Source organism: Leptinotarsa decemlineata, unplaced genomic scaffold (genome assembly GCF_025532065.1).
Source record: "Leptinotarsa decemlineata unplaced genomic scaffold, Ldec_3_MD MMD2_P_RNA_scaffold_6, whole genome shotgun sequence".
Classification (NCBI taxonomy): domain Eukaryota; kingdom Metazoa; phylum Arthropoda; class Insecta; order Coleoptera; family Chrysomelidae; genus Leptinotarsa; species Leptinotarsa decemlineata.
Window position 1 is genome coordinate 6,873,697 of NW_027412533.1, and position 24,982 is coordinate 6,898,678.

The 24,982-nt window shown below is 33.6% G+C and overlaps 2 protein-coding genes and 1 long non-coding RNA gene across 9 annotated transcripts in view; 2 read left to right on the forward strand and 1 right to left on the reverse strand.

Annotated features, from left to right (window-relative positions):
* The window catches only part of LOC111505964 (uncharacterized), a 405,865-nt gene that overhangs the window by 267,197 nt on the left and 113,686 nt on the right, over window positions 1–24,982 (forward strand). The gene's annotated exons all lie outside the window — the stretch shown is intronic.
* On the reverse strand, window positions 14,853–15,604 carry LOC141480098 (uncharacterized). The gene is made up of 3 exons (XR_012464163.1): window positions 15,338–15,604; window positions 15,188–15,277; window positions 14,853–15,113 (listed from the first exon to the last, which is right to left on the reverse strand). It is a non-coding gene; the product is annotated as an uncharacterized lncRNA (long non-coding RNA).
* Window positions 17,900–19,891, forward strand: LOC141480099 (uncharacterized). The gene is made up of 3 exons (XM_074169890.1): window positions 17,900–18,370; window positions 18,430–18,651; window positions 18,708–19,891. The coding sequence occupies exons 1-3, from the start codon at window positions 18,320–18,322 to the stop codon at window positions 19,353–19,355; spliced, it is 921 nt and encodes a 306-aa protein (XP_074025991.1). The 5' UTR covers window positions 17,900–18,319; the 3' UTR covers window positions 19,356–19,891.

Consider the following 24,982-nt stretch of genomic DNA (forward strand, 5'->3'; position numbering starts at 1 on the left):
AAAGTTATATGAAGTACTGGTGATATTTTGACCCCATCTATACATTCCCGAGAGGAAAAGAGGAAGTCCAGGGACACCCTGTATAATAGGGAGTAAACTGAAAATTCATGAAAGTAGTTTTGGTCTACTTTGAATGACACTTGGGATGATCACGAAATGTGTGGAAATTGAAAAAATATTCATGATTATGATATGAGGAAGTATGCCCATTCTGAATCTGAGAATGGAAAATGAAAGGTTTCTGAAGAAAAAAATTATATGCGTCTCTATCAACATGTGTGAATCATATTTTTTTCAAATATACACCCTAATGAGAATAACATATTTTCAATTGGATGATAGTGATAAAAATTTCAAAACAAAAAACAAAAAATCAAATAATCAGAAGAAAATATTTCAATATCTTTCTCAAAAACATGAATACGTTGATTTTCAAATGAAATATATTACCTCTTAATGCGAAAAATTGAAATTAATGAATAATTAAGCTAGACCAAATGGAGTTGATACTATTAAGGGCAAGCACACACTACAGACTTTTTAGAGGCCGATAGTTTAGTTGGATGCTTATTAGTATAGAATCGTAATGTGAGTCCACACATCTAAGCGATACCAGTCGGCCAACTGAATAATCAGAAACAAGTTGGATTTACTTCCCAATTCTGATTAAATTACAAAGTTGGACAACTATCGGTCAAATTCTAATCGGACTGTGTGTTTATGAGAGTGCGCAGACTCACCAACTAAACAGTCGGTGCCTGCAGACTCCCCACTCTACATTCCATTGTTGATATCTGATATCAAATATTATCTAGTAACTACTTTATCTTTGAATATATTTGCGTTTTCATTATATTTTTTTTTATAATTATGTCGAATATTGCCGAATATTCAGTAGAAAATTTAATTGCGGAAGTTGAAAAACGACATGCATTATATAATAAAGCATTAAAAGAATATTTCGATGTTAATATAATAGCTTTCCTCGATAACATTCTTCAATACTTTCAATCAGTACAACGCATCAAAATATTGTATACATCAATAACTGTTCAGAATTTTCAGTTGGTGGTCTGCGCACCCGCACCGAACCGAACAGACTAGACGAAACTATCGGCCGATTAAAAGTCTGTAGTGTGCGCTTGCTCTAACTGAAATATCAGGTTTTTGCTTCATGAATTTCAGTTTACATACTCCTCATGAATTGTATATACCTTTCCAAATGTTTCTGCAATATTGTCAATCAATATCAAGTCGATACATTTTTCACCTTTTTTTAAGATTTCATATCTGTTGAAATTTTTACATGATTAATATGACATATGCATTCATTTTCAACATTGAGTTGAATTCTTATTTTTTTCGAAAATTGCCTGTATTGGTAAACAGTATATACTCGTATAGTACAGAGAAAAGAAATGAAATTTAATAATATAATTATGAAAAATTATTTCACTTCGATTTTGTATTCGATATTATTGAAATTCCAGATTACTGGAGAATCACTCCTTACACTGATAATTACTGATTACGAAACCACGAAATGGAAAATAATAAAGAAGTAGGACGGCTAGAATGGAATTTCATTGGAAATCCGGATTTTCTCTCTCTCTCTGTCTCTCTCTCTCTCTCTCTCTCTCTCTCTGTCTCTCTCTCTCTCTCTCTCTCTCTCTCTCTCTCTCTCTCTCTCTCTCTCTCTCTCTCTCTCTCTCTCTCTCCCTCTCTATACAGGGTGTCCCTGGACTTCCTCTTTTCCTCTCGGGAATGTATAGATGGGGTCAAAATATCACCAGTACTTCATATAACTTTTTTTCCTAAAATCCTTCGTTACCAAGTAACGGGCCCTCGAAGTTACAAAATGAAAAATTGAAAACATATCTGCTATCACAATTGTGACTTAAACTTCCATATAGGTACTGTACTTTTTGTTTACGACTTCATTTTAGCATACTTTGTATTATTCCTGTTATAAATGTTGTTGAATTAACGTTATCATTATTATTTCTGCTTTGATAATTATTCATTTCAAATAATGGTGGACGAGCGGGTTTGATGTCGTCGAGTGAAACTACATTTTTATCAAGACTCGTTGCTCCGATCGACTTTCCACACGAGTACTTTTATTCATAAAATTGTCCAAGTAACCTTAATGTGTTGAAAAATATTGAAAAATATCTGTCATTTCAAAGTTTTGGGGTGTGGACCATCGGGGGTAGTCCGTTCCTGACTTTGTAGCAAAACAACTGACTCCTGCATGAAAGCTCATCGAAGGAATTCATTTGTTTAGTCAATTACCAAAATTTGGATGATTTTCAATATTCACTTGAAAAGTTATCAAAGAAAAACATTTTTCATTTTGTAACTTCGAGGGCCCGTAACTTGGTTACGAAAACTTTTAGGAAAAAAAGTTATATGAAGTACTGGTGATATTTTGATATATATATATATATATATATATATATATATATAAAGTGTTACCCAAGTGTAAAGTTGGGTAACACTTGTTTGCCGAAAGCAGGAAACAATACATATGCACAGAGTCAACAACAGGAGCCAACCGCACATTTGTGGTTCCAGTTAGAAGACCTAGAATTCCCAGGCTACAACTAACATGACCACGTAGGCAGCTACCTGCGTGACATCCGGGTCCAGGATATAAATACAGACACAGAAGATTTTCTCGACTGTGTATAATATACTAATCAAAAACGAAACAACTGGTGGACGTAACACTTCAAAAAGGGGGCATACCGCGGACACGTGTTTTTGGCTATTGGCCTCATCAGCGCGGTGCAGCTAAGGCAATTTAAATTCAATCTTTTGACAAAAATTTTATACAAACTTTCCACAATTCCCAATTATTTTATACAGTGTTCATATATATATATATATATATATATATATATATATATATATATATATATATATATATATATATATATATATATATATTTATATATATATATATATATATATATTTATATATATATGTTACTGTAAGTATCAATATTAACGTATATATGAAATCTAGAAACGTATATGTGAAATCTAGAAAGATTAATGCAGTCAAGCTGCTGGAAAATAATTCCATGAAAATCAAAAAATAAATAGATAAGTACTCTTTGATCATTCCCATATTGATTTCAATTTAAGAGCCACCGGTATACAGCTGTTTCAGCCTATTGGGCATCGTCAGTACCGGGCAGGCGGTCCTCGATTGAAAACAAAATGAGAAAAAACCAAGAAAGTACTTGATAAAAATAGCTGCGTAAACGCAAGCGAAACATAAGTGGAACCACCTATTGGTGTGACACCCAAGTCAACTTGCCAAGTTTCTATGTCAGTGTTGGTGGTTTGACCAATCAACCGACAACTGCGGTAGCAGAAATTTGGGAAGCTAACCTGAAATGCCATCGGAAAACGAATCCACATGTTTCTAGATATGATATGAAATCTAGAAAGATTAATGCAGTCAAGCTGCTGGAAAATAATTCCATGAAAATCAAAAAATAAATAGATAAGTACTCTTTGATCATTCCCATATTGATTTCAATTTAAGAGCCACCGGTATACAGCTGTTTCAGCCTATTGGGCATCGTCAGTACCGGGCAGGCGGTCCTCGATTGAAAACAAAATGAGAAAAAACCAAGAAAGTACTTGATAAAAATAGCTGCGTAAACGCAAGCGAAACATAAGTGGAACCACCTATTGGTGTGACACCCAAGTCAACTTGCCAAGTTTCTATGTCAGTGTTGGTGGTTTGACCAATCAACCGACAACTGCGGTAGCAGAAATTTGGGAAGCTAACCTGAAATGCCATCGGAAAACGAATCCACATGTTTCTAGATATGATATGAAATCTAGAAAGATTAATGCAGTCAAGCTGCTGGAAAATAATTCCATGAAAATTAAAAAATAAATAGATAAGTACTCTTTGATCATTCCCATATTGATTTCAATTTAAGAGCCACCGGTATACAGCTGTTTCAGCTTATTGGGCATCGTCAGTACCGGGCAGGCGGTCCTCGATTGAAGACAAAATGAGAAAAAACCAAGAAAGTACTTGATAAAAATAGCTGCGTAAACGCAAGCGAAACATATATATATATATATATATATATATATATATATATATATATATATATATATATATATATATATATATATATATATATATATATATATATATATATATATATATATATATATATATATATATATATATATATATATATATATATATATATATTCTTCAGGGCCTATAATTTGATGATTTTTTTACAGTAAAAATGAGTGAAAAACAATAAATTGAAGATTTAAATTGACGTGAAAGTTAACATGTATACGATTTTTTTGCGGGTTTGACAAATGTCATACCTTCACATAAATGTCATTTTTCAATGGGTATGATGATTTGATAATTTTTTACTGTAAAGAAAGAGTTATTGATTGATACATCTTTAATTATTATTATGTTTTTGATGTAGTTCCAGTAAATTACTATATATACTGCTGAGATTATCAATGTCAGTTTTCTTATTCATACAATCAGAAAACTTATTAATTTCCACAATTTCAAGAAAAAGGCGTTTGGCAATATTTTTTTCTGTATGTAAAACTTTGATATTAGTTTAGTTTAGTTCAATTAATATCTTTTTATTGTTTTTCACTCATTTTTACTGTAAGTATGAATAGTAATGTTATTCAAAGGTGAAAATATTCAAAACTCATTAAATTATAGGCCCTGAAGAAGCTTTCCATTAGAAGCGAAAGCTTGGCAATTTTTGATTTTTTGACGACTGAGAGACCCTGTTAATCCCTTTTACCATACATTTCTGCAGTGGCTAAGACTATCCAATTTTGTGTATATATATATATATATATATATATATATATATATATATATATATATATATTTATATATATATATATATATATATATATATATATATATATATATATATATATATATATACCGGGTGTGTCACATTTTATGTGACAGGCAATGTCTGGTTTGTTGGAGGAGATACACAAAAATGTTTCATACAAAAGTTTTAGGAGTTCATGAGAGCTATATTTTGATATAATTTTTAAATATACAGGGTGTTTGGTGTAGGTGCTACAGAACAAAATTCCATTTTTTAAAATAGAACGCCCTGTATATCATTACATATTCAGATGCTACGTTAGATTCTGATATCATTTCATGTTTTTGAAATTCGGTTACGGCGATGTTGAGTTATTGCTTAAAATGTAAAGTCTTGAGAAGGACTATTATTTTTAAAAATATCTCATACAATTATTCTCTCTACCTCAGATCACATGAAAATTAGTCAAAATTTTGGGTGTTCAAAGTAATGGTTTCAATTTTGAGTTGTGGAATTCAGTCAGGAATCATTTTGAATATGAAACAATTGCGAAATTGAAAGAGGTGTATTCGAAAACAAATCTTCAATTAATAACAATGTAAATAATATAACTTGATAAATCATTTCATAAGAATGGTAGGCACCTAGAAATAAGTCATAAAAATTGTTCAAAGTGATGCCCATTAGATATTATACAGGCTTCGAAACGTCGAATCACTTCTCTCATACAAGTCGCTCTTATAATATCAGGCGTAATATCACTGCACGCTAGTCGAATTTTCATTTTCAGATCAAAGGGGGAGTAGTGAAAACAATATCTTTTAAATAACCCCATAGGAAAAATCAAGCGGTGATAAATCTGGGGAACGAGCCGGCCACCGAATTGGACCCTTATTACCAATCCGTCTATTTGGGTACGTTCTATCCAGATATTCAGTAACAACCTGTGAATTGTGAGGAGGAGCACTATCTTGTTGCCACCAAATTCCTTGTCGTTCTGCTATGGGAATATCTTCCATCAACTGGATCAAATCATTTTCTAGAAAATCTAAATATCGCAATCCATTGAGATTTTCATTGAAAAAGTAAGGTCCTATGATGCGGCCATTGAACAATCCACACCATACATTAATAACCCAAGTAGTTTGAAAATTACTTTCGCGGACCCAGTGGGGATTTTCTTGAGACCAATAGTGACTGTTATGTCGATTCACAACTCCATTATTGTGGAATCGCGATTCATCGCACTACAAAATCTGACTGAATATGTTAGGACTTTCATGTAATATTACACGAATACAAGCAATGAATTCAAGTCGTCGTTCAAAGTCCGTGGGTTTCAAACCTTGTACCAACTGAATTTTGAATGGGTGGTATTCATTTTCTTTCAGAATTCTCTGTACATTAGATTTACTCACACCGACTTCTTCTGCAAGAGTACGGATAGAAACATGTGGATGAATAATAATATAAGCCAACACATTGATCTCTAAATATTCAGTTCTAACAGATCTCGTATGATGACGATGCTTTATAGTAGAAGAAAATGACCCAGTTCGCAATTTTTCTACAACTCTCGAAAAAGTCATTATTGACGGAATGGGTCTGTCTGGAAAACATTCTTGGTATAGACGTTGTGCTTGACGGCAGTTTTTCTGACATTTCCCAAAAATTAATCACATATCAATGCAATCACTTGGACGAAACGCGAAAGGCATACTGGAGTTTTCGCACAAAGAACACAGTTACTGTTTTGCAAAGAATCACTGAATCGAACTGACAAGTAGATACAATTCAACAACATTTGTTGCTATGGCATCAACAAGCATAAGCTACTTGATGAAATTGTGCAATATAAAGCAATTCACCCTCAAGTTAGTCACATTCTCAAGAATTTCAATATTATATTCAACTGATATCGATATCGTATCGTAGAGGTGACAATAATGGTTTGTATTCAGTAGTAGTCTAGTTCAATTCAATAAAAGATATAGACTGGATTCGTGTACGAGTAAATAAGTTTTTTTGAAACTTTATATTTAAGGAAAAGTGCAATAACTCAACAACGCCGTAATCGAATTTCAAAAACCAAAGATGAAATGATATCAAAATTCAACGTAGCATCTGAATATGTAATGATATACAGGGCGTTCTATTTAAAAAAAGGGAATTTTGGTTTGTAGCACCTACACCAAACACCCTATATATTTAAAAATTATATCAAAATATAGCTCTCATGAACTCCTGAAACTTTTGTATGAAACATTTTTGTGTATCTCCTTCAACAAACCAGATAGTGCCTGTCACATAAAATGTGGGACACCCGGAATATATATATATATATATATATATATATATATATATATATATATATATACAGGGTCCTGCAACAGTGGCCCGGTGTTCCATATCTCTATATAGGAAGCAGATAGGAATCTAATTTTTTATAATATTACCTTATTGCTCGAGCTCGACAAAATAAAAATATTGGCGGTCACACAGGGTGTTCGATTTTTTCTGGGCGGATCCCAACTGTGTCTTTTTAAAAGGCAACCTATATTTTTTATCGCTTTTTCGGTTTCTTCATAGACAATAAAATAAACTTTATGTATATCTGCACTTCGAAAATATTGATGGTTTTCGAGATATCTAGCATGACAGGTTTTTTTTTCCAATATTCGTCACTCAGAATATTTGAAATTATAAAGTGGTGCCAAGTCCAGTTGAAATTTTTTTTTGGTCGAATATTCTACATTGGTAACTCTCTCAAACGATATATCTGAAATCGACCTGTGATATACAGGGTATGAAAAACCGCTTGCCAAATATTGTAAATGAAAATTTGCAAAATCTTCCTTATATTAAATGGAACACCCTGTATATTATTGATCCATAAGAAGCGCCAACGAAACCTCTACAAATTTCATTAAGTATTCCCTATGGCTAAGTTCAATAGTTTTTCTTAAATGAGCATTTCTTTCGAAAAATGGTCATTTTTTCAAAGCGAAATCCATTTGACGACTGATAAGAATATACATAAAATACCCTTTCCTTAAAATATCGCCCATTCCTAAAATTACCTGTTGCTAGATAAACAAGTTGCGAATTACACCACAAAATGGACGTTCTTGAATAGTTACAATAATTTCAAAAATCTCGGAATTTGTGCCATATTCTTTCGGTCTAAAACAACCTTTCAGCGAATGAAATATTTATTGGAAATCAAGTAGTCTGGCAAATGACAGAACAAAATATTTGGCTGCAAATGAATATTGAAATTTTTAGTCAATCGTGAAGTTGAACTGTCGGTATAATTTCATCAGAATGTTGTTATCAAAAAGTGATTTAATTGATATGATTTTCATATTAGGTGAATCAGACAGGAATTGTTTATTGGCAAGTAGAATTTATTCTCAACGGTATCCAGATAGAAGGCATCCAGATGAAAGATCTTTCCGAAAGGTCTTGGGACGATTCGTTGAAACTGGATCTATTAATTATTCCAAACATGAGCGCATCAAGCCAGCTACTAATGAAGATAATGAATTGCAAGTTCTTCTTGCTGTTGAAGAAGATCCTAGTAGGAGTCAACGACAAATTGGGGAAATAGTGGATATAAGTGAGAGATCAGTGCAACGAGTATTGAAGAAACATCGCTTGCATCCATACCACGTTCAGTTACATCAAGAACTACTGTATGCTGATTTCGAGAAAAGAGTGAGATTTTGCAATTGGGCCATGAACAAAATTCGTCGAAACGAATATTTTTTCAATAATATTTTATGGTCGGATGAATCGACATTCCATAAAAATGGATTTGTAAATCGACATAATTACCATTATTATGCGACAGAAAATCCTCACCTATTGAGACAGGTGGATTATCAACATAGGTGGTCGATAAATGTCTGGGGAGGCATCATTGGAGAATATGTAATTGGTCCATACTTTTTTGAGGGACATATGAATGGTGCAATGTATCTCAATTTCTTACGAAATGATTTACCAGGTTTGTTAGATGATATTCCTCTTGACCTCCGCAATAGAATGTGGTTACAACATGATGGTGCACCTGCTCACTATTCGGCAGAAGTGAGAGATCATCTAAATGAAGTATTTCCCAATAAATGGATAGGACGGAATGGGCCTGTACGGTGGCCCGCTAGATCACCAGATTTGACGAAACTAGATTTTTTCTTATGGGGATACATAAAAAATATGGTTTACGTTGAGCCACCAACTTCTCCCGAAAATATGCGACTTAGAATAACGAATGCTTTTCGCAGCATTACACCAGCTGTCTTGCGCAGGGTAGAACAGTCTTTCAAACATAGACTTCAGCTCTGCATTCAAGAAAATGGAAGACATGTTGAACATATTTTATAAAAGTTTCATTATCAACCTTAATTAAACTCTCCCTTTTGTAGTTCTATAATTTGCCAGTTGACAAATTTGAATATCTAGAACTCAAGCTCTGAATGAATATAATAACATGAAAAAAATAGTTATTTATAATGTTTCTTTCTTTTATTTTGTTTGGTTTGATATTGCACGATTTATGAGTGAAATTCTGCATCCAATGAAAAAATAATTTTCCATTTACCAAAAGTGATAGGTACATACATTTATTTCGTTAAAAAGTATTTGTTTGGACACCTTCTAATGTACAAAATTGGAACAAGATATCTTTCGTATATTTTTATCAGTCGTCAAATGGATTTCGCTTTGAAAAAATGACCATTTTTCGAAAGAAATGCTCATTTAAGAAAAACTATTGAACTTAGCCATAGGGAATACCTAATGAAATTTGTAGAGGTTTCGTTGGCGCTTCTTATGGATCAATAATATACAGGGTGTTCCATTTAATCTAAGGAAGATTTTGCAAATTTTCATTTACAATATTTGGCAAGCGGTTTTTCATGCCCTGTATATCACAGGTCGATTTCAGATATATCGTTTGAGAGAGTTACCAATGTAGAATATTCGACCAAAAAAAAATTTCAACTGGACTTGGCACCACTTTATAATTTCAAATATTCTGAGTGACGAATATTGGAAAAAAAAACCTGTCATGCTAGATATCTCGAAAACCGTCAATATTTTCGAAGTGCAGATATACATAAAGTTTATTTTATTTTCTATGAAGAAACCGAAAAAGCGATAAAAAATATAGGTTGCCATTTAAAAAGACACAGTTAGGATCCGCCCAGAAAAAATCGAACACCCTGTGTGACCGCCAATATTTTTATTTTGTCGAGCTCGAGCAGTAAGGTAATATTATAGAAAATTAGATTCCTATCTGCTTCCTATATAGAGATATGAAACACCGCGCCACTGTTGCAGGACCCTGTATATATATATATATATATATATATATATATATATATATATATATATATATATATATATTTTGGTCCAAACCGGTGGAGGTTATCAGAAAAACTCGCCTAGGGCGACATCATGCATTAATTTAAAATTAGTTAAATGAAGTTCTCAAATTTTGTGAAAGGTCCTCGAATTGTCCATTGCTGTCCTCAAACAGATTATTTCACGGTTCCCAAACTATTCGAGTCCTCAAACTAACAGATAGGTATACGAAAAGTTTGGGGACTGTCCTCAGGATTTTTTTTTTTGAATAATTAATCAACATCATTATGATAACTTCGGGAATCTCAACTTTCGGAAAAAAATATAACTCGTGATCTCGAGAAGAAATACTATTTCTTGGGAGAAACACAAGATATCTCGAGAAAAAATTAGGGATTTTGTGCAAAAAACTGAGATTTCGAGAAAGGCGAGGTCCAGAGAAAAAATATTTTTTGGGAAAAGTGAAATAAAAAGTAAAAGTTCCTAATGAAATTAAAACGTAGCTTTTCTATGCCTCCGTAGAAAATATATATTCAGATTTAAAATTGTACAGATAAGTGATCACTGGGCCATCTTCATTGATCCTCCCATCTTCATAAGATTGTTGTGATACCGGTCCCAGCATATTTCAAGGGGAATGATAAAGTAATATATCCAAGATCGTACATTCCCATTGTTACTCTCAATTTGATTTCATATTCAGAGGATTGCTCAAAGATAGGCGAGCGATCCCATTATCGGAAACTGGAAAGACCCATCCCGATGAGCACACCAATATATACGTATTATGGGAACAATTTCATTCCATTGACATACGCTTTAAAATATCTCTCCAATAATCCACAGCACGTAGCGATTTTAGGGTCGCAGTGTTCCATTTCCTGCTGAGTACGGTCGAAAAATATATAATATTATTTCAACACCCTCTCGGGCGAAGAATTCTAGTTTCTCTGCGTCGTTAAATTTAAGGATAACTTCTGTCATATTTCGTTCGTTAATAAATTTCTAGGAAATCCCGGCTCAGAAGTAAAGTTGCCGGTTTATAGAAAGAACGTTCGGTTACTTTTTCACTTCCTGCTTGGGAGTTAGTTTATGTATGGGCAGGAAGAGATGCGACTTTCACACTGTTCTTCGGAACGACTTTATAACTCTGAAGCTTAGTAGTGAAGCGTGCTGAGAATGTATGCTCTGCTTGAATTAAACAATGGAAACTTGTCCGAGATGGAATGATAGTTGACGGTAGTTTCAGCAATGAACTTTTAGAATCGCTTTCAATTTGACGAGAAGTAAGGATGAAAACGAAAATATTTTTCCCTGTAGTGGAACTTCATAACGACAGTCCATCCAACTGTAAGTAAGAATAGTGTTTGTAGACTCATGGAAAAATAAGATTCATATTTGCATAACGGAACGAAATACTCATCACTCATCGTTATTGTATAGCGAAACACATGTTGCAGTTTTGTAAACTGTCTGGTGGATATCTTACAATGACATGCTACTTGAATCAGTTATGGATTTTCATCAAGTATCGGCCAATTCCAGTACATTATCACCTGATGAATAAAATATGTTTTTTCGTTGAACAGCTGTCGCACCCCTACGAACGACAACCCTCACAAGTCTAAACTTGTGCGAGCTAAGGACTAACGAGGTCTTACCTTCTACATTGAATGATCCTAATTTCTTTAATGAATGTAATGTAAGTCTGTTCAATTTTAATGCTGTTCGAGTTGATACTGGTCACATTATCTTCCAACAACTCACCTCACCTCAAAATAAATTAATTAGTTTCGTGAGCAACCTTTGAGTTTATAGGTAGCTATGTTATAGGCTTATGCCTTTTCAGTGGCGATGTTTTGTAGGATTGGCGTTACACTATTTCCCTTATTTCACGTTAGTGCATCTCAATTTTGTTAGTTGTTGATTAAAAATGTGGTGGAAATCATCTTTTTATATGTATGAAGGCTATTTTTAGAGATTTCTGGCCGTGGTCTGCAAGTTCTCATGCCTGACTTTTCGTATACTGCTGCGGTAGACGTTTTCAAAGGCGATGCGGTAACGGTCGTAATACCCGAGGTGGTACTCGGGTTATTGTTCCTGTTGTATTCAACGCATTAACTACTATTTCAGTACTGGGCGCTCTATTTATATTGTTCCTAATTGTATTACCTGTTGGTGTAGTAGTAGTAGGTATTTATTTATTTCTCCAGGTTTAGACAAATGAACATAGAAATGCGTCATAAAAATACGCATGTTATCTTATGATAAGAGAACATTGAAATAAATAACAATAAAAGAGAAGAAAAAGCGAATTGTCCACTCATACACATTGAAATGCATTTCAAAAACTACATTAGATATAATGAAAGTATGCTGTGGATATAGATCGATTAGTGTAGGTTGAAGTACTCTTTAATAGAATAAAATGGATTTTTGAGTAAAAACAATTTTGCCTCATTTTTGAATGAATTCAGAATTGTGAAGTTTGTGATGTCGATAGAAAGATTATTTAATAATGTTATTGACATAATGTAAGGAACTCTTGAAACACTAGATGATTTCCGAGATATCCTGTAACTCGACTCAAGTCTTTTCTGCTTGTGAAGTTTTCATCATGTGACTGTTAGAATTTTGAGATTTGAGAATAAATCCCTACATGAGTCTCTGGGACCCTTGAAAGTCATAACTCTTAGGATTAGCTTTTGGAGAACTAATACTTCATTGATTCTGGTCGAATTTCTATAACAAATGATGCAATAACTGAGGGTGGAGTGAACATATACATAGTAGTAATTGAGTAAGATAATCAGAGAAACAGTTTTTCCAATATTCCATAGAACATAACAGTATCTAGATAGCTTGTTAGTTTTATAGTCTAAGTGATGCCCCCAAGTGAGGTGGGAGTCGATTTGTACTCCAAGAAATTTAATGACTTCTTTTTGTTCTATTGAAGTATGGTCGTATCTCACTAGAACACCATAATCGATATTTTTTGGAGTGAATACAATGCTATTCGTTTTAGAGCTATTTAAAACAAGGCCATTTCTGTAGCAGTAAGATTTCATATTATTAACCAAAATTTTGACTTTTCCTGAGAGTATAATGATATCATCAGCGTGCACACCAAAAGAGGTGTCGTCAGCGAATTTTTCAGTGAAATTATTTTTGTTTATAGTGCAGAGATCATTGACGAATAAAATAAATGATGTTGGTCCCAGAACACTTCCCTTGGGGACACCAGTGGGGACAACAAAAGGATCAGAATAGTGCACATTTGCATTTACTTACAATTTAACACGTTGGGTTCTCTTTTGGAGATATGTTTTCATCCAACTATGTGCGGAGCCTCGCACACCATGGTTGTATAGCTTACCCAGAAGCAAATCATGATCAACCGTGTCGAAGGCCCTAGTGAGATCAAAGCATATGTTCAAGGTTGTATTGCCAGTGTCAATATTGTTGAGAATATAATTATGCAAGGAGAGAACTGCGTCCTCAATAGCTAATCCTTGTTGAAAACCAAATTGATATTTATTGAGAACTCCATACCTGTGCATGAAGTCAATAAGACGTTTGTTGTATGCTTTTTCGTAAGCTTTAGCTTCGTGTACCTCTGGGTAGCCAGCTTTCATTAATATCCATTCTCTCTTTTTTTCTATTGAAATCATTCCTATGTTTTTGAATCTCCACTGCCACTATATATATTATTGGGTATCGATTTTGGGTACTGTTGAGTATTCCTGTGTTTTCAAATTATAATTCATATAGCTCAGATCAGAACGTCTTTGGAGCATTCTTCTCATGTATGGAGCTCCGCTCCCAAAAATATCCTGAAGCTGCTAGATTTTATCCAGAAAAGAGCCATCCGCCTGATTGCAGACGCGAACATCACTTGCAACCTTGGTAGTCTGGATTATCGAAGAAAGGTTGAAGATTTGTCTCTCTTCTATGGATACTTTCACGGGAAGTGTTCAAGTGACTTGGCACATATGATTCCACCAAGAAATACGCTCATTGTTTTGAGGTGCAACTCAGTACACCTCAAATTTCACTGTTTGAAAACTCTTCAATTTGGAGAATGGCATTTAGGTGAAATAAACTTCCTGAGTAAGTTTTTCCGAATGGATCAAATTGTAACGCGTGTTCAATCTTATCAAACTAAAAGTAACTCAAACGAATGAAAACAAAAAAAAATACAAAAAACCAAAACAAATCACTTTACCTGTCGATGCTTAAGTACACTTGTACAAAGGGGATGCACGGCTTCAGTCGTAGAGTTTGGGGGTAGGTTTTATTATAAAAAAAGGGGCGCCACTGGATCTCAAGCAGCCCAAGCCAGAGGACTTCCAGATCTCGAGGAACCAACAGGTAATTTTCGTGAAATGATCACCATTAAAATAATTGAGTGATGTATTGATTATATGTGAATATATTGAAACTTAGCTTCTGAGTATATCGAATAATCTAATGATAAGAACAAAAATATCCCACAACACGTATCACGCTTGAAGAGCAAAAAAAAGGTACGTTATTATTGTTCTTAACAACAACTTCCTCCCAGTAACATGTACTTGCGCGTGGTTCACAACAAAATAACCATATGATTTCTCAATATTTGATGGGTAATAAACTCGTATATTGAAATCTACGAAATCAAAGTTCAAATGGAAATAACAGAAACTTATGTATCTAATCTTATCTGTTTTGGTTTGGGTTATTTGCTGGATATTGGTAGCCCTTTTCCCTATCCTTTATTCTGGATTTGCTGTCCTTTTGGCTCCCACGGTTCAGTGATTGTATAATAAAAATTCTAGATTCAGATGGCTTGGAAAACCTATGACCCAATGCTAGAATTTTACACCAGAACCCAGAACCCTACAAATTTGAATGAAAAACAATTCGTGTATTTATTACTCAAGAATTGGAAATATAAAAAAAAACTACACAACCTCTTTTATGGAAAGAGGGTTCTCTCAAAATCAATGAATACCAGTAAATATATAGTTTTTGCTAGGGCCTTGAGCTTTGTTTTTGTTTAACTGAAATGAAATGGCAGTTGTTCGACACCGAATTTTCCATAAAAAAGCATTATTTCTTACCCAGATTTATTTTAGATCTTTAACTTTGGTGCAATTCAAATCCCATTTAGGGTAACAGTTTTTCACACTGATCAATACCATACGTAACGTGACACAACTGTTTAATATGAAAATTTACGTTGAAATCCCAAAAACTTGGTACGAATTAATAAATCGAATAAACGTAGATTTTCTAGCGACCAATAGACAAAGACTAATTCAATCGTGGGTGTTCTGTCGTTATTTCGTAAATATTCGTAGGAATCATGCGTATCGATCGGAGTATCGGGAGTCAATATATTTACGGCGGGATTCTCGATTAAAATAATCTTAATGTTGTCGCAGTATTTTAAACCGTGACACAATCTCCAGTGATTCAAATCCAATGTGAATCACTACTTTCGCATAGGCACCGCTCCAATATCGCCTTGAGGATTTTTTGTAGTGCTTGTGTTTTGTCCTTGATAAAAAATGTGGGTATCTTCCTTGTTGAGAGCATGTTCCGCTACAGCCGATTTGTCGGTTTGTCCTAGATGAAAGTTTCTCTTTTGTTCGAGGAGACGAGTCCCTATACTTCGTTTCGTGATTCCAATGCAGACCGACCCGCAGGTACACGGGTAGGTACACCAATCCGGTCTGTGACATTTGTGACATAGGAAAAGAACGTTTTTTTCTTGGCTGACCTAGCTGGGGTTGCTCTGATGTTCACTCTTCTGGGTCATATGGCCCGTTCAAATTCTTTTTTGCTGTACCCATTACTTCAGGTGATTTATTTCTCCAGGCAGACCCTCAGGTTTACAAATACGTCGTGCTATCTCCACCAACGTTTCAATTACCCCTTTTTTTGTTGTTGCTAGTGTTTCGAGTTTTTGTTCAGGTGTTTATCTGTGTAAGTTGGTCTTCTGTATATCCAAGTAGGCTAGAATCCCTTGAGTTTCTCGTTCCATTGTGAATTGGATTTTTGGGTTGAGCGAGTTGAGATGTTGATGATGTTAGTGAGCTTGTTGACTTTTTATTGATCGTTGGGCATCGCGATTGGCGTGATTCATTTTCTTTATTGTTAAGAGGAGTTACAATGCAAGTGTCGGTTTTCGGTAGGATTTTGATTCTGTTGTGGCCGTGGTTCAGAGTTGAAATACTTTTTTTCGGAAACTTTTCACCGTAACGCATTGCCATAACTGCCTTTTCTCATTGTCATTGTCATTGGATTCACTGAATTGTTATGCCACTATTACCCATGATGGTAGCAAACATACATAGAAACTCATGTACCGTAAATTACTCAAGATCGTTCAATTTAGGATAACGCACAATTTGCAAAGTATATTTTCTGCAGATGTGCAAGCACAACACTCTTCATCCCAATCTGTTAACTTTTACTTGTCCGCATTTGATTCATTCAAAGGTGAGTATATTAGACACGGATTATATTAACTCCATTGAAAACTTCTGGTATGAGAACGAATTTGAAAAAGGGTCGATGAGAAATATGGAAAATTCTGGAAAAACACATATAGGAATAAAAAAAGAAAAAATTGTGAGCCGCCACAGAACACCTGGCAGATGTAAAATATCAATAATAATGTTTTGTGAACCTTGTGATCATTGCTGGGTACTGAAATATTTAAAAAAAATATGTAATTGTAATATACATGAAAACATTCACGGTGGCTTAATATACTGATAAAGTCAAGAATCTTAGCTAGTTATTGCAATATATTACAAAGGTCTTGAATTATAAATGTTAATGATGAATATTTCAATATAAATTCCACCACCGTTAGAAAATTGATCAATTAACATTTTTTTTTGTTTCTGTTAATAACAAATAAGAAAAACATTCGTTCGCTGCTCGCTATCTGCTGATTTTGAAATACAATTTGTCAGTCTTCATGAAGTTCACTCTTCAAGCAAGTGATTCAGGGCATTTTTTTGTATGGATGAAATTAAAATTATTTATCAATTGATTAAATTTGATTTTACATTTACTGACCCTTGAGATAGACCAAATATACGTGGGCTCACTGCACACTTATTATAAAATATAAAATTATAATTAACCTTCAATTTCACTATCTAAATCATCACTGTTAGATATATTTCATTTTTAATTATTTGAAATATTATAATCATGCAGTTGAACACAGGTTATATATATTGTACTGAACTCAACTGTATACACTATAGGTATCCGAGATCAGTGTTACGCCGAACAGGTAGGGAGAGAATGGTACAGTCGCTTGTGCATGATGACCCGTCGCCACGGAATGCGTCGCCATGTCATGCGTCACCACGACAGCATTTGGTTTCACGTGCGGTTATAAATGTTTCACACAGAAAAATTTATCTGTTTATTTATTCAACAGAGCACAGATTTAACAGAGGAAGCCTTAATTTAATACTGAATATCGAAGAACGGAGCTATTGTCAATGTAACAAATTGAGAACTGGATCGAAAAGATGGGTGGGGTATGGTAGACAACCCATTATGGACATATACTAACGTTGTCTAGATTCCACAACAAAAGTTATAATAGTTATTTATGTATCAAGGGAATTAGGAGGGCCTTAATTACCGATGGCAAAAATTGCGTCCCGAGGGACTCTGGCCCGAGGGACAGCAATTGCCTGAGGTTATTAAGGCTCATTAATTCCCGTGGTACATAGATAATTTTATTTCTGACCGATTTCAATAAAATTTTGTTCATTTTTGAAACGGAAAAATGTACCAATTCATTACCTTCCCGGTATATTTGAATCAGGTACCGTTGATTATAGTAGAGTTTTCTTGTTGCTAGGTTGTTGCTATGTTACTTGTTTATAAACAGAACTTTGTTATCAAGCTGTGTTTGCGGTGAAAACGTGTTTTCTACCCCAAATATAATGGAGGATATTTTGAAAAAAGCTGAACAAGCAAGAGAATCATTAATTCCATCGAAAAGTGAAGCCGTAGACCAAAACGAATACAAGATATATCTGGACTAGCTGACACGGAAAAATGTTATGCCAAAAGATGTCACTGAAACTGTATTTCTGGCATATTTTCAAGAACTGGTAAGGAATTTTCTATGTTTTTCGGTAGATTTGGTAGTAATTGTGTTTATTCGTTTCAGTCAGAAACGTATAGTCCGAATTCTTTATGGACTAAATGGTCAATGCTAAAATCGATGGTGACTATACATGAGAAACGAGACATCACCAAGTTCAATGAACTACAGACTTTTTTGAAACGGAAGAGTAAGAGTTATAAACCGAAAAAGTCTGCTGTTTTATCTCCTGAAGATGTTATCAGATTCCTAAAGGACGCTCCTAATGATATTCATTTATTGCATAAGGTAATTTTTTTCTTATTTTCCTTTTTGTGTGTATTTATTTCCTTTTTTTGTTATAGGTTGTTTTGATTATGGGTTATTTTGGAGGATGCAGAAGTCAGGAACTTTTGAATATGAAGATATCAGATATAGAGGACCGGGATTCCGTTATGGTAGTGAACGTATCGGAAAGTAAAACTGGTGTATCGAAGAAATTTACAGTTGTGGATGAAAAAGAGTTCTCCGCTTTGCCTTTATTAAGACTTTATATGTCTTTGCGTCCTAAAGGTATTGAACGATTTTTTTTGAGCTTCGAACAAAATAAATGTACATCTCAGCCAATTGGAAAAAACATGTTTGGGAAAATCCCCAGCAAAATCGCAATGTATTTAGGATTGCCAAACTCATCTTCCTATACGGGACATTGCCTTCGTCGCACTTCTGCTACTGCTCTAGCCAATGCAGGAGCAACTATGACTAACTTAAAAAGACACGGAGGTTGGAAAAGTTCCACGGTGGCGGAGGGGTATTTGGAGGATAGCATCGAATTGAGAAATAAAACGGCGCGTATGTTGTCTACTTTGTCATCAGAAGAGGCAGGTACCTCGACTGTAGTGAACAGAAGCTCCAGCCATACAAAAGAAGAAATTGTTTCCAGTGGCGGAAGTAATTTTCAGGGAACATTTCAAAATTGTACATTTATTATTTGTAATGACGTGAATAAATAAAATATGGTTCAGTTTTCATTTCTATTTATTTTTACTTGTGAAAGGTAGAGGGAATTATAAAATCTATAATGTCCCAAGGGAGTTATGACCCTCTTTATTGATAGCGTAACTATGACGATATAAGCCTATAATATCCCGGTCAGAAATAAAATACATTACACTGCCAATAACGACTAATAGAAATTTTATCATTTCATTATAATATTATAATATTGATCTAGAATCAAGAGATCGTTTCGATAAAGATAATTTTCTTTCAAATACTCAACCCCCAGTTTCAGGTGAATATTCTGCGGAATCAGAAACTATTGGATCTTCCAACGACTACATTTGCAACGCTTCTAAATTGCGACATTTTCCCCTAATTCCAGTTCGAATCGAACCAATAGGTCCCCCACCGAGAGATACCATCTATAACATTAACTTTAGTTTACTGCATATTCCTTTAGGATTTCGACGGCATTTGCATTTCAAGGGTAGATTTGCCTTATTGGATAGGAAATGCTCGGACTTGGATAAATGCTTTTTCCTTTCATTTAGAAGTAACGGAATGCAATATTCCTATTAAACTGAGTATAAAATCTCTTTACTTTCCTTTCTTTTGATTTATTCGTCGAGCTCCAAAGTCTTTACGTACCTACCTTAATGTATGCCCGGCTCGGCTTGCTTTAATAAAAACATGTAGCAAAATGAAATCGTAAATTTGAGATTTTCTCAGTCAGCGGAAAGAATACGGAAATTTACATTCTATGAAAATCTCGGATAGAGTTCTTGCTGGTAATGCATATTTGGAGTGTGTCTTTAACTTCAGGGGTTCGATAAGATATATAGGGGGTGGATAAGCCACCTCTTCTTCAGATTTGCTTGGTTCGAAACGGAAATGACGAAGGGATTCATTTCTTCGAACGGCAAACAATATCGTTGAGTAAAGAAAAGGAGGATGACGGGTTCAAAATCTTCTATGAATGACAATTTTGGTATTTTTGTGAAATTTATTGGAATTTTAACAAAAAGCACAATATACTTGGCAATAACAAAAGTAATAATGATCGTGTTTATTCTCAGAGGAGAACAAAAAAATATAAAATTTGAATGAATATGAAATACTTTGTTTTATTACAATCAAATGAATGAAAATTGAACAGTATCAGAGGTGAAAGTATGGTTATATGAAATTATAGTTCTAGCTGAAGACGTTTTTTGAATTTTTAATTCTCCGTCATCATACCAAAAATGTGAAAACTCTCAAAGAAAAGAAGAAAGGAATCTCATTCAATAAAAACTTCACGCAGATGTCGTGTAGATCATATACAGAATTTTCTTCAAGACACGAACTCTAGCAAAAACCACTTCTTTTGAACTGTGAGCATTGAGTCAAAGAAGGAAATGTTTTCTCATCCAGTTGATACTCAAACAATTTGTAGTGGAATGGAAACAGATTTTATTCATTGGAGCGCTGCACAATATATATATATATATATATATATATATATATATATATATATATATATATATATATATATATATATAAAGAATAGTAGTTTTTCGGGGATTCGGTCTGATTAGAATAAATATTTACTCTTTTTAGCTGCCCGAGCTTTCGCTAATGTTTATTAGCTTTATCGAGGGCTGTAATATAAAAAGGACATGATAAATATAGATATATAAAACATAATAACGGATAAAACAGAATACCTGTGCTATTTGAGAATATTCAATTTGAAAATTTCAATTTTGAAAGAAGTCTTCAACATCAAAATGACAACTTTTTGACATTGAATAATGTGAAATACTTTTTCAAATTTTTATTCGTTCATTATGGGGATTCATACTGTGTTACTATTACAGGGTGTATTCAGATTCATATTTTTTTTTGTTAGTAAAAATGAATAAATTTTGCTGAGGTTGTCGATGTCTGTCTTTTTGTTGATATTGTTTTCTTTAATTTTGATCTCAGCCATTTCCAGAAATTGCCTTTTATTTGAATCTGGTTCGAAATGGAGAATTTTGGTGTTAGTATAATTGGCTGAATGATCATTATCTAGAACATGTTGTGTGAGTGCACAAGAATTTCGTTTTAAATTTTTACAATTACTTTTATGAAGAGCTATGCATACATACATACGGTCGTTACACTATCAATTATATATATATATAGATATATAGATATATAGAATAGTAGTTTTTCGGGGATTCGGTCTGATTAGAATAAATATTTACTCTTTTTAGCTGCCCAAGCTTTCGCTAATGTTCATTAGCTTTATCGAGGGCTGTGCTGTGTGAGAATATTCAATTTGGAAATTTCAATTTCGAATGAAGTCTTCAACATCAAAATGACATATATATATATATATATATATATATATATATATATATATATATATATATATATATATATATATATATATATATATATATATATATATATATATATATATATATATATAAAAGATAATGATAAGAAATTTCACTCATATGGAAAAATTTGTGAACCTTTTTCCAATTCGAACAAAATGCTAATTTTCATCTGAATCGAAACTTCTTGTACCCCCAAAGCAAAAACTAATAATGAACTTGGGTAGTGTTGTTTTTTTACGCCGAAAGTTTCGTTAAAATACTCAGTTGTCTGTCCGTTGTTTAACCTACCCTGTATATTTTTCAAGTTTAAATAGATTTGTACAAAAAAAACGAAACAAATAACGGTGTGTTTCATTACAGACTTTTTCGAAAAAGTGCAATAAATCAAAACAACGACGAATTCATAAAACACTAGCGACTCGCCTATAAACCTGAATGATGTAGAGGCGGGTGTAGAGGTATAATTTTCATGTAAGTCTGTTGATATACCAGGTGACACTCACGTATGATTTATCCCACTTTTTTTCTTCATTTCTCAAGCTGTTTTTACAAAATTCAAAATGTTGAATTTGCTTATACAAAAGTTCCGGTTTGTCGGAAAATGATATCAACGTTTTATTTTCAAATGAAGCATACTGCATGTTATTACACTTTATAAATATACATAATTTCTTGAATGGAATGATACCCCATAGTTGATATTTGAGTAATGGATTGGAACAAATTGTTCTGTCAGGTGGCCCGGCAAGATAACACAACTCTTTAGACTTCTTTGACATCTGCGCGGAAAATATTATGAAACAATAAACAGTTTTCGGCATTTCGATAAGTTATTCATTTCATTTTTGGAGAATATTATTGGAGTTTTTCTCAACACCAAACCGTTATTTTACTACCTCGACACGTGTTTCGATTTTAAACAGATTTTAAACAGATTCATACCATAGATACCTCTTCTAGGTACCGGCGAGTTAAGTGTCTCAAATCAATTTCACAATAATGCCTTACCTACTAGTCTGAAATTAATTTTACGATGTGTCTTTATGTAATAGTCAGATAAATCTAATAATTAAAATGCTATTTCTACATGCTGTATAGTATACTATTAGGTATTGGTCCACCATCGTTATTCATAATATTATCATTATCACTTATTTCTACCCTCTCGTAGGCATCTAGAGGCCTGTTGTTGTTAACATGTCTAACTAATCTTGATGAACTAAAGTCTATGAAATGGTCTTCCATATTTTAGGTGTGCTAAGAGTTCCTTATATCTTATTTCAATAGATCTTTTTGTCTGTTCATAATATTTTGCATCGCAGTCCTTACATTTAATTTTATAAATTCCAGAATTTTCCGAATTCCTGATTTTGTCTTTCAGATTTTCTCAAATGCTCAGTTATGTATGACTTGTTTTAAAAACCACCTCATATCTAGTTCCTTGAAAATATTTCCAAAGTTTGGTGGTATGGAACTGAGATATATTTATCTTGGTTTTCGTCGTTTTTGAAAGTCGAGATTCGTTCATTCTCAACACAAACTTTTTTTCCTTGAAGAAAAAAACCCCTACGAACGACAACCCGCAGAAGTCGAAACTTTTGCGAGCTGAATACTAACGAGGTCTTACCTTTTACCGTATAATTCCTGACAAGGACGTGTGATTCCTGATACATGAAAATGTCACACGTCCATAGCAGAAACGAGGAGGTGCATATGCAACTAACTTGTAAGGAATTTCGGCAAATTGTAGTTATTGATCATCTATTGTACATGAAACGATATGTGGGATATCAATAGTGTCGCTCTCCAAACCGAAAAATATACCAAGTATTTTGACACTCAAAATGTCAAATATGGAGTTTCATTGGATTCAAATAATGATGTAGATTTCCAAAATATAGTAAAATACAGGGTGATTCATTTGAATATCAAACGTTGGTTGTTTCTTGTTTCACAACAACTTTTTCGACAACTCGCGAGGACCTAGAAAAAATCTAAAGAGGTTAAGTTGGGTGATGTTTGCTAGCGTCCTGATAGAACCATGTGTTCCAATCCATTATTGAAATATCAACTGTGGGCTAATATTTACTTCGGAAAAGCATGTAGATTTCAAAAATGTAATGAGATACATTCGAAAATGAAATGTTGATATCATTTTCAGAAAAAAAGAAAGTAAAAATATTCTTCCATCACGTGAAAAAATGCCCCTTTGCGAATACATTCAATATTTCGAATTTGGTATGAATATAAAAAAAAAGTGCGTTTTTGTCGAAAATTCCCCCTCAGTGAGTATATTCAATGGAATCAATTTCGTTTAAGTAGCGGAAACATTCAAGAAAAAAAAGTTTACTATAAGTCTGTGTTACACGGTGTATTTTTTAATAGTGACACTGCATATCTACAAAACCATAAACTAATGTAGTAAAAATCTATAAGCATTCCAAATTCCAAACACCATCACATCATTTTTCAATTAAATTATTGATGACGATCTATCAGCTTCAAATATGAGTAATGAGAAACACGTTCTATTGAAAATACAATACATGGATTATCTGACAATGACCTGAAGCTTTATTGTTTTGAACCACGAATGTTTTATCGTGTACTGTAGACAAGACAAGATTCAATTCTAACTGTACTGTTACAAGGTTTGAAACATAATGAATGAATTTTACATGAATGCAATGTTTCAAATCGATAGGTATTTTAGAGAAGGGTTTTCAGATTGGTCTTTGGAGGGATTTGTTTAAAAATCTGTTCAAAATCTGTTTTTTCCGTTAATCAACTGTCGCCCCCATATGAACGACAACAAGTTTCTCAACAGAAGTTGAGAAACTTGTGCGAGCTAAGGACTAACCAGGTCTTACCTTTTAACGTGTGATTCCTAACACGGATAAACGAAGGTTTGGATTAACATCGGTAGGAGAGATCATAATAGCGGGTAATTCCCAAGATAAGGGATACAAGGAATAATTAAGGAATTAAAAATGTACGGGTTGCTTGAGGAAAGATATTTGGGAATATTGAATGTAAGGAACATAAGTGGATTAGAAATACCCGTGAATTTGAGACCAACTGGGAAACCCCGATTATGAATAATGAAAAATTAAATAACTTAAACAAGATTAGTTAACAATACATTAAATGAAAATAATGCCATAAAACAGTCTGTTTTGTACAAATTTTAGAGCTGGCAACTCTAGGCTAAATACTAAAAAATTAAGATTCACTTGAAAAACATAATAATTTCTATAGTCAGATTTTGA

Coding starts and splice junctions, on each gene's coding strand:
- LOC141480099 (XM_074169890.1), top strand. CDS start 18,320: ATGCCAAAAGATGTCACTGAAACTGTATTTCTGGCATATTTTCAAGAA. Junction 18,371..18,429: donor TGGCATATTTTCAAGAACTG/GTAAGGAATTTT, acceptor TATTCGTTTCAG/TCAGAAACGTATAGTCCGAA. Junction 18,652..18,707: donor ATATTCATTTATTGCATAAG/GTAATTTTTTTC, acceptor TTTTTGTTATAG/GTTGTTTTGATTATGGGTTA.